General features: G+C 39.4%; 1 protein-coding gene across 2 annotated transcripts; it reads right to left on the minus strand.

Moving 5' to 3' along the window:
- On the minus strand, positions 8,182-10,831 carry LOC104790758. 2 transcript variants are annotated; one of them, XM_010516542.2, is made up of 2 exons: positions 8,756-10,831; positions 8,182-8,554 (listed from the first exon to the last, which is right to left on the minus strand). In XM_010516542.2, the coding sequence occupies exons 1-2, from the start codon at positions 9,351-9,353 to the stop codon at positions 8,427-8,429; spliced, it is 726 nt and encodes a 241-aa protein (XP_010514844.1). In that variant the 5' UTR covers positions 9,354-10,831; the 3' UTR covers positions 8,182-8,426. Both variants share the same exon structure in this region; 1 of them encodes a protein (XP_010514844.1).

The following is an 11,486-nucleotide window of genomic DNA, read 5'->3' on the forward strand; positions in this document are numbered from 1 at the left end:
TCATCGGTCCTCCTGACTGTGACTTCGGTCCTTCTCGACTTTCTTTGGACCTCTCATCCGTAACATCGGTATTCCTCGGCTTTCTTTGGACCTTTCGTCCTGTACGTCCGATCCGTCTATCGTCCGCAGTACATTGACCGTCCGGCTGGTACACGACCATCCTGTTCCCATGATCCATTTTACGTCCTTCGTACCATTTTTTCCACGGCCATTACTGTCCTTTGGTCTTTTCACAAATTTTCTCGATCATTCACCCACCATTGGTCCGGATGTCCCAACAGTTCCCGTCCGTTCTTCGGTTCTGGACCTTCCGTGTCTAGGTAACTTTAGGCACAAGTTACTTGAGCCGTTCTCAGAAATTTCCTTTTCTCAGTCTATCCGAGACATCTCCACGTCCTTCGCACACGTCCTTCGCGTCCGGTACGTACTTCATGATACGGGTCATTACAGGGCCATTAAACAAGGTGACGGTCAGAGTGTTACAAGTGGTATCGGAGCCAAACCTAGACGAGTGTGGAGTTGAGAGGGCTAGCACCGTCGAGGATGACGGTCTTGGTGCGCAACAAGGACGTTGCGATCTTTTAGTGGGAGTGAATTATGATACCAAGGCTTGCAGAGAGGTTTAAAAGAATTTATTTGGCTACCTAAGACACCAAAGTGCATTTATCTTCTTGGTTAAGGGTCTTGAGAGAACTATAAAGTTAAACGTGATTGAGTAGGAGTAGTTTCACATTAAGTGATTGTAGAAAATGATTGTCGGAACTGTGCGAGTGAAAACAAAACACATAAAAATATCATTTGTGATATGTAGAACATTAAATAAGTCTTTAAAATCTTCTATACATAGCAAACCAGCTGTCGGATATAAATGGACTGACAAAATGAACGTGAGATTCACTAAACAAAGTGCACTGATAAACCGAGACATAGGACCCACTAAGCAAAGTGAACGGCTCGTATCATATATAAAGTGATATTTTAGATAATGAAATGTTTAAAATTATATAATGTTTTCAGTATGAATTCATGAGTTTTTTAATCTTTTATCATTGGTTGAATAAGATAGTAAATGATGATTGAGTTAGAAAAATCAAAAAATAAGATAAGTTATTCATCTATGCAAAAATATACATTTTACAATACGATTATGATAATCGGATTATCTCTTAAAATGGGACAGAAGAATATCAACAGTACGTGTTTCGCCATTAATTAATAACTAACTCCTTTAATTTTGCTCAGGGGTTATACTGTATATAGGAGTACAACAATTGGAATTGTTTAGTGACTACGTACATTTTAAATTTGCATGGCAATTTGGCATATGGGTCACAAATCACAATTAAAGCACTCACATGTACGTGTCTTAATTGGATGATAACTCAACTAATTTATTAATCAACTTTACTACTCATATAATATGTTTGCGGTTTTACACATCTACAATTAAAAATTGTAATTCGTAAACCTACGTACCATTGATTGTAGTGTGTGTTATTATTATTGTAGTGATTGTATTAATCTTACCATGGTAGTTTAATACTACCAGTCTACTACTCACATTATTTACTTTCTTCCCATAACTTTTGCAAACTAAACAAATTATAAGAGGTAAACTGAACTTAAATTAAGTGTTAGCTCGACTGATAAAGATTCTTAGGCAAAGCTTACAGATCATCGAATGACATCTGAGAGAAAATCATATAGAATGTTTCGATTCTTGATCTAAGAAGACGTACAGATCTAAATCCATAATTTATTAGCTATTTAAAAAGAACTGAAGAAATAATTACACCTAAAAACTTTTGAACACAAAAATAACTGAAAGCATTAATTTAATAACTAAGAATGAAAAGAGTGTGCAATTAACATTTAACCAAAAAAAAAAGTAACAAACATAATGAAAAGGGTTCAGTTAAGCGCAGCTCTAGAATTGCATGCATCTACGTACGTCGATACCAAACGTTTTTTACAATGAAAGAATATGATAACAATGGCTAGAGTTGAGATATATGACAAAAATATGTAAACACTTATACATATATTTTTTCCCAAAAAAAAAAATTACACATATATATATATATATATTTTTAAATATGTGTATTTCATTAAACATAGTGTTTGCTCAAGTTACAAAAGCGGAATACATGCATCATCCCTCATTCAAAAAAATAAAAACAAGGAAGGAGCCGATAGTGTCAGAGCATGAGTAGGCAGCCTAGTCATATTTCAACCATACTAGAAGAAAGTCCCTAAAGTTTCGCCTTTTCTGTTTTGCCAAGATGGCGTCTCGGATTTGTCTGTCTAGTCTTTTGAAAAAGGGAAGTAGCATCCATGGATTTATTATTGTGATATCGGTTGTTGCGCTCCGACCAAATAACATAGAGAGTGGCTTGGGAAGCCAGTCTACGGAGGCTTCTTGGTGCAGTGTTGTCCTTAAGGTCCAACCAAGCCGAGAAGGCATCCCATGTGTGGAAGGAGAATGGTCTGTATCCAAGGCGGCGAGTGACTGTTGACCATAAGTCCTCGCTGAGCGTGCATCACAGGAAGAGGTGTTCACGAGTCTCCTGGACGAGGCCACATATGCAACAACCGGGGTCTATTTGAAAACCCCAGCGGAGTAGTCGTGTCTTTATGGGGAGTCTGTCTTGGTGCATTAGCCAAAACAAGAAAGCATGCCGAGAGGTACTAACGCACTATATGTTTGGTGAATATCTCGAAAATACTGAACAATGGAATGGAAACATCAAACATGCATGTGTACCGCCAGCTCTTCCTATAGAACACCTAAGCTCAGAATCAATTATCGATCCTCACCCAAGATATTGTAAAATCTGCATCTTATCTCCTATTAGTTCCCTCTACAGCTGAGCCGATGATACGAGGTTCACAATATTCTTATCACTGAGTCTCTTACACAACTCGCCACATAGCTTTCACAAAAAATGCTCCAATAGAAACTGATGTCTCATCCGAGACTACTCTCTTATTCGTTGAAGAGTCTGCTCAAATATAATTTGCATTCGTAAAGGATGAAATTGTTGGTACCATTGTACAAAATTTACATGATGTCCTTGTGGTAACTGATTCTTACCCTTCTTAGGTTCTTTGCTTTGGAAGCTCTCAAACATGTGTCAGATAAGTTTGATGTGTGCATAGTGGAGAATGAAAATGTAGATGATGAGGGTGCTAAATTAATAGAATAGGGATGAGAGAGTCATCTTGGGATCCAGAAACCATGCATGACAAGAAAGAATTTGGCTCGAGGTCCCGTGTGGAAAATCCTCTAAAACTAACCCAAAAAATCCAAGACCAATAGATTACAGTTGGAGGGCGAGGAAAACGTGTAGAATAGGTCGTGGACTTTTCAACAAGTAACGTCCCTAGAGAATATACATTCAAGTCTTTCTCCTTTCTCTTACTCGACCATTTTTGTTAGTTTTTAAATGACTAGAATCTTGTTAATTATCATACGATATGATTTAAATGGCATAGCTTGCTTCGTCGGATTTGGAAGATTTTTCCGATGACAAAAGTTCGTCAGAGTTTTGTCGGAATCACAATTGTAATGGTTACTTGCTTTTAACTATAAACCTTTTATGACAAAGAAAAAAAAAAGAAAGATATAATTTACCATTTCTTTCTAGACATTTCTAAAGTATAAATAAAATCACCAAAAAATTACTAAAACTTTATGGGTTTCCTCTTTTCAACAAATATTAGTCATTTACTAATTGTCAAAATGAAAAATACTTCCCACATGATACATATCGAAACTAATTACTAGTTTACAATAACAACCACTTGCTTACTCTGTCGCGTTATGTGAGTTTTAATTTTCAGTCGTTGTTGCTATGTCGTATTCATATTTCACAAACATACTGGAGATTACTAGTATAATACAAATATAAACTTGGTACTTATGATTTAAATGGAGTAGGCAACTTGTCGTTGTACTATATTATCTATCTAACCGTTATTATAACATTTATGTACATTTGATCGATACATTTTACCAAAGAATCGTGTCCGATATTCAAAATATCTCTATAAATCTTTCCGTTCGAGTGGCTTCCATAGCGTCACCGTCAATCATGTATATTAACTATTTTCGGCACAAAATATAGTTTAAGACTTTTAAGTTATAGTAGTAAAATTGTGATAGCTATTTCTCAAAATAAAATATGATAGCTGTCTTTTTTTCTAACTTTTAAACTTTTTTGTTCTTAGCTATATGTGCATAACTAATCATGCTTTTTTTTTCAATTATTGAGTAATACATTTATGTATTTTGACACTTCAACAACGAGAATCTGTATTTTGACGTTTGGTTTTTTTTTTTTGTCAACCGAACGTTAAATTAGAAGATAACTCCAAAGTTGGTTGTCCAAACTGGAGAAAAAGAGTTTATAAAAGTAGATGCAGAAACTAACAATCTCGAAGAGTAGGCAAGACAATCAGCCCGTACATTAAACGTACGCGAAATCCTCAAAAGCAAAAAGGATGGAAATGATGAGCGAAGTGAGCTAAACTCATCCAACAGATTAGAAAAAGCAGGCCAATCATCAGGGAACTGCACCATCGCCACTAATTCAGCACAATCCGTCTCGAAACTCTGACATTGAGTGCTCGTCGCTAATATGGATGCCATCGCCCAAATCAACGCCTGAAGCTCCGAATGTAGAAGTGATGGTCCGCGTCGCTGACTTCGTGCTCCCATTAATAACGTTCTATCTTCATTATTACATAACCACCAACCTAACCCTTCCAAAGGATCTGAAGCCTTCCAAGATCCATCGACATGACACCGGGGACCAGGCAGCTGAATCTCCAAGGGTAAAAGATCTAAAGGAACCGAAGTGAAGGACTTAGCCTCCTCCCATAACAACTTATCCATAGTCGCCTGAGTGATAATATCAGCTGGCTCTGCCTCTATACCCTGAAAAACTTTTTTTATTTCTATCTTTCCAGATACACCAGACAATCCAAGGAAAACGGAAACTTATATCCGTGGTCACCGACTGGGACGACGCCCGCCAATATAGGAAATCTAAGTTCGGAAAAATAGAACCATATGGAAAACCATCAACGCTTAAGTCGAGCGGGGACAAAGCCCAGATCCGACGAGAACGGGGACACTCAAAAAGTGCATGATTGATAGTTTCTACCGCCAAACCACATCGTTTACATAAAGGATCACACTGGGCTCCCCGATGATGAAGGCGTTCCAACACAGGGAGGGAACCGGAGGCAATCTGCCAGAAAAAATGTTGAATATTTGGAGGAACTTCAAGTTTCCAAGCCTGGGCCCGAAGAGCCGTACACGTCGGTCCATACTCGACCTCATTAACTAACTCACGTGCGAGCCAATAACCGGATTTAACCGAATACTTTACTGATTTAGTGAAATGCCAAATCAGTTTATCCGGTTTAAAGGATTTACTGATCTCCATAGATAAAATGACCTGAATATCTAGGGGATCCATGAACTCCTCTAGGATTGGCAAATGACACTCTTTCATAATTGGATTAAATAAATGGTTGACCATTAAATTGGGATGTAACTGTGCTCCTCGACCATTAGCTGGTCTCGGTTGATTTTCTGGAATCCACTGATCTCGCCACACCGAGATATTACAACCCGAACCTATCGCCCATCGTGATCCATATTCCACCAATCCTTTAGTTGAAAAAATACTCCGCCAAGCAAACGAGGGGGAATAAGGCTTCTTGGTCTGTAAAGGATGTTTATTCTGAAAATACCTACCTCGCAAAACCCGAGCCATCAGAGACGTTGGGTAGTGAATTAACCGCCAATACTGCTTAGCCAACATAGCATCATTGAACTGTTCCAAAGCACGAAACCCCAAGACGCCGTCACATTTATCTTTACACATCTTATCCCAAGCAACCCAGTGCAAACAAGGGCCTTATCGTTAGACTTCCACCAAAAATTTGAGATAGCACTCGTTAAGTTAGACGTTAGCTCCTTTGGCAACTTATAACAAGACATAACATGGGTTAGGATAGCCAACGCTACCGATTTAATCATAACTTCCTTCCCACCTTTCGATAAATATTTTGCAGACCAACCTTTCACGCAATCATCCAAACGGTCATTAATGTATTTAAAAAACCTTAGTTCTTGAACCCTGGAGATTTTCCGGGATACCCAAATACAAACCCATACCACCTTCTTTGGAGATTCCCATTACCGATTTCAATTGAGTCCTTATTTCGGGGGAAACTTTTTTACCAAACATGATGGATGATTTCTCTAAGTTATCCTCCTGCCCAGACGCTTTCCTGCAATCTTCATTAATTCCCAATACCGTAGAACATTCAGCTGCCTCTGCCTTACAGAAGAACAAACTATCATCAGCAAACAACAAATGTGAGATAGTGGGACAATCTCGAGCTAGCTTGATACCCGAAATCCTTTGTTCTCTTTCAGCCTTCTTAATATTGGCAATTAAGACCTCCGTACATAAAATAAACGAATAAGGAGATAAAGGATCCCTTTGACGAAGACCCCTTTGTGGCTTAATAAAGCCTTTAGGCTGACCATTTAAAATGACTTGATACGAAACGGAAGAAACACACCACATAATCCAGGAAACCCATTTCCTATCAAAACCCAGCTTAACCATAACTGCTTCCAAAAAATCCCACTCTACACGATCATATGCCTTACTCATGTCTGTCTTGAAAGCCAAAAACTCCGATTTACATTGAGGATTGGTATTTAAACCATGAAACATCTCCTGGGCCACCAGTATATTTTAGTGATTAAACGTCCAGAAACAAAAGCCGATTGTGTTTCTGAAACAAGGAATGGGAGAACCCGCTTGAGCCGAAAACACATAATTTTAGAGATAATCTTATAACACACATTACAAAGGCTAATCGGCCTAAACTCCGACATCCGTTGGACTCATTCCGTTTTAGGAATGAGACAAATATTCGTTTCATTTAACCGTGGATAGAAACGATATGTGCAAAAAAATTCCTTCACCAAATCCACGAGATCTCCTTTAAGAGTGGACCATAACCTCTGAAAGAACAAAGCCGTCATCCCGTCAGGTCCTGATGTCTTCTCAGGATGCATAGCAAACAAAGCTTTGCGAACCTCTGATTATGTGATCTCCCTGATCAGAATCCTATTCATGTTAGCCGTGATTAGCTGAGGAATTTCCTGGAGCATCTGCGAGACACCCCGCACGTCAGACCGTTTAAACATATCCGCAAAGTAATTTGTTGCTATATCCTCCATACCCGATTCTGACTCAGTCTAGGTGTCATCAAGACCATATAACCCAGTAATCCTATTTCTGACTCGTCGTTGTTTCGTGGAAGCGTGAAAATACTTTGTGTTTTTATCGCCAACCCGTAGCCAAAACTTCCTACGTTTTCTGCTGCCAATATACTTCCTCATCTCGATAAGCCTCCTTGAGTTTCCTTTCGATGTTACAAATTTCTGCTTGCGAAATCAAATCATCCATCTTTGCCTCCTATAAGGCCGCCTTCAAATTGGAAATAACCGTATGCCCAGTAAAAACCCTATTTTTTCACCACCACGAAATCGAATTTTGGCAGTTCTTAAGTTTATCCACAAAAACCGGTATCCGAAAGTTTCTGGTGCGATTCCATCCAGACTCCACCGCATCCGACAAGCCATCTCTTCCCAACCATTGCTTATCAAAACGAAACTGTCGACGCCTCCTTAAGGCCGTTTTAAAGCAAGTTGCCAGAATATGACAATGATCAGATCCAATCATTTCTAAATAGTCAACCCTTGAATGAGGAAAGAAGCAATGCCAATCCTCATTACCTAAAGATCGATCTAAGAGACAACGAACAACTTGATTATTCCGTCTATTACCTAGCCACGAGAGTTGCTCACCATAGCAGGGGAACTCTAACATACCACAATGTCGAATCAAAGAACTAAAGGGTACAAAAGAATAGGCTGGTCGGGAAGCGCCACCTGATTTCTCATGATTCCCAACAAGTTCATTAAAATCACCGATCATAAACCATGGATCAATTCGAAAAGAACCGATATCAACTAATTTGTCCCAAACTTTCTGTCTATGTTGAGTAACATGATCCCCATAAACAAAGGATAATAAAACCAATTGTTGTCCAAAATAGGCTTGTGCATCAATTAAACGGTTACAATCAAATAAAATTGAAAGTTTTATTGCATCCATATAAAAAACAGCCAAACCACTATTGGAACCGCAAGGGTCAACAGAGTACAACTTATCATATCCAAACTTAGACTGAAACTTTTGTAAATAAGAATAATATTTTTTTTGTTTCTGATAAAAATAAATTATCTGGATGATACTTCTTCCACAAGTCTCCCAAATAGCTCTTTGTCAGGTCTGCCCCAATACCCTGACAGTTCCAACTTAAAATTTTCACGTATGAGCCGGTGGTTTCGGGAGAGCCACCATCCCCTTCTTCACTGGTCGACCACCACCAGCAGGTTTGCCATCCGTAGCCTTAGACCGTTGTATCCCTTTCCCTCTCTTTTTATGACCATCACCTGCAGGTTTAGATAAAGCTTTAGCAAGCAAACGTTTGCCGGGAGATGCTAAAGACAAACCAGAATTTTTTACAGATTTCTTAGACCGGAAACTAGAGAACCGTAAAGCCACATCCTTCTTTCGACCTAATGTAACTTCTCGCAATGCAGAACTTACAACACTCACATCCAAAGCAATCGGGAGAGAGGGAATAGGAATACCTTTCAGATCATCCTCGGTTGGATCAGTAGAACCCGATCCTAAACCCTCTTCAAGGTTGTTACCCTGTCCAATCGCAACCTCACCCTCCTCTTGGTAATTACCATTTGGAGATTCACCCTCCTCTAAAAGATCATCAGTGGCTTCGTTAAAGTCCGATCCTACCAACTCCTCACCAGCCCCATACTGAGAAGAACTCTCCATCACAGTATCACGTTGAGAATCAACTAAACCAATAGCAGCCGAATCCTCACCAAGAACCTCCTGCATCCGCTGATCCTTCTGACCAGATTTAGCTTTATATAAAGGCTTAGGCCAAGCTGATCCTGACCCCTTTCGGTTAAGTGGAAAAGAAAGAGCCTGCCCCAACTGCTCCCCAGAACCAACCTGAACCCCACGCTTGCCACCCAAAACCATCGCACCAGCACCATGTGAACGTTTTTGATCCCAGACAGAGCCATGGTGTCGATTCTGATGATAGGAACTGGAATTCTCCACCCCAACAGAAGGAACATGAGCTTGAAAATCTAAAGCTCTCTTAACATATTTCCTTGGCTTCTCCCAACCACCATCATTGTGAAACACTCCTTGTTGCACCATACCTTGATGTCACTGAGCTCCTCGTTTCTCAGCTTGAAACTCAACCCCCTTGCTCTCGACAGCCTTGTTGAGAAATGGGCAATCTCTCTCCTCATGAGTGAGCCGATAGCAGTTATCACAAACACCGTTAAGTTTCTCATACTCTAGAGTAACTATCACCTCATCGCCACTTTCAAATGGCACAACCAACTTGAAGAGAAGAGGGTTGAAGCCATTAACAGTCACAAAAACACTACCTGTCTCCTCATCAATCTCTCGAATGATGCCAAGTTTTTTTCCAATAGCCTCTAAAGTAGTAACCTCCCAAAGATGCATAGGGATACCAGCAACTTTCACCCAAAAATTGATGGCAGAAGGATAGGTTGAAGAAATGACTGGTTCCCACTTAACCAAAGAGATCATCCAACCATCAAAATGGTATGGACCATTTTGTAAGACCCCTTGCAAATCACTCTCATTAGCGAAATTGAACTGAAATGTCCCTTGACCGAGATCAGCTCCCACCACCTTGTCTTTAAGCTTCCAAATCTTAGGCAAAGTGGAAATTAAGGACTTCATCCTTTGAATCGCAGGATTCATCAACCTCCCTATAAGAGTTAGTGAAAACTTCTGAATCCGCTGAGCCAAAACTGAGTTGGATATTTTCACAGTTTCTGTACGCACCAGAGGAGCCTTCCCCTTGAGAAACGATGATTGAGCCATAAACCAAAACACAACACTCAGCAACCAAACACGATCCACTAAAACACACCACCCACCACACCAGACGGAACAACACAAAATATGAAGAAATGAAACACAGATGAAACCACGGAACTCCAAACGCCAACTAAATACCCTGATACCCATCGTGATACTACAACGTGACATAGGGGATATGCCAATCAACAGGATTCCAAAACTATACACTAAAATCAAAACAGTATCAAACCCAATACCCATGAACCACGAAATATGAGGCCAGCACCTTCCATAACTAGGACAACATCGGATCATAAACTTAACACACACCACGATCGAAATCACCCTAATAAATACCAGCAGATCCCAAACAGATTCCACAATCATTCCCACAAACTTGATACAAATCCATCCATTAACCCAAATATGATTCCTCAGATCAAGCCCAAACCAATTATTAAGATCCGAATGCACCGGGATCCTTTTCTTCAAATCGGGCTCGATTACCAAATAAAGGAACCCTGTAAAATTCAGGGATAGACTTCCGATCTGACCCTGAATACTCTCACCCAACGGAAAACGCAAGAGACCCTCTCTCCGTCTCCCAATCTCGCCGGAAGCCTTCATTCAAAACCTAGATCTAATCCATGTTTTCGTGTTTTTTGACCTTTGGTTTACTCAGAAAGAAGTTCATTGTTTCCCCCCCACCCCCCAATTTTCTAAAGCATTATATATTCATAACAAAAGCAAGATCCAAACTAAGTAAAAAACCTTCTTTTTTTCCTCTTCTGACTCAATTATATAAAACCTTTATGCGGGCTCCGTGGCTTTAATAAACAAAGGAGTTTATACGGACAACGCGATAAGTGGATCAATCAAGGCACGTTTGTTGACTTCGAAACGCGTAAGATAAGCGGGACAAGTTAGTTCATATCAAATTATCTATACAAAAATAAGATAACCACTTGGTCCTATTATATAGTCATATCTACCGATCCTATACTTTATTATTCAACAGACCGTACAGATCATTCATCATTATCATCTCCTACTTTTCAAAACCAAGTAGTTGAGATATCGATCTCTTCCGGTCTCAAGCTGACGCTGTTTCTCTTCTTTTCTAATCGCTCATATTTTCAAATTTAAGTATAAAAGTATATGACAACAATAAGATTACCAACTTCGTCTATTTGCTAATTAACTTGTTATGTTAAATACGGTATACGCTGACAATATAATAATGGGTACAAGGACCAAACAAATAGAAATTAATCGATTGAACTTTATATCTTATCTGATTAGAAACGTTAACTCCTAAATCTACTAAGAGGTCATGGGGCACTCAAGAGAACTGGATCAGTCTGGTTAGCCAAAATCTGGTCATCTATGATCATTTTGAACCATATTTCCCAATAGCCGGAATACCAAGTGAATGTGTTAGTATGTTTTATC

This window comes from Camelina sativa, chromosome 6 (genome assembly GCF_000633955.1).
Source record: "Camelina sativa cultivar DH55 chromosome 6, Cs, whole genome shotgun sequence".
Lineage (NCBI taxonomy): Eukaryota > Viridiplantae > Streptophyta > Magnoliopsida > Brassicales > Brassicaceae > Camelina > Camelina sativa.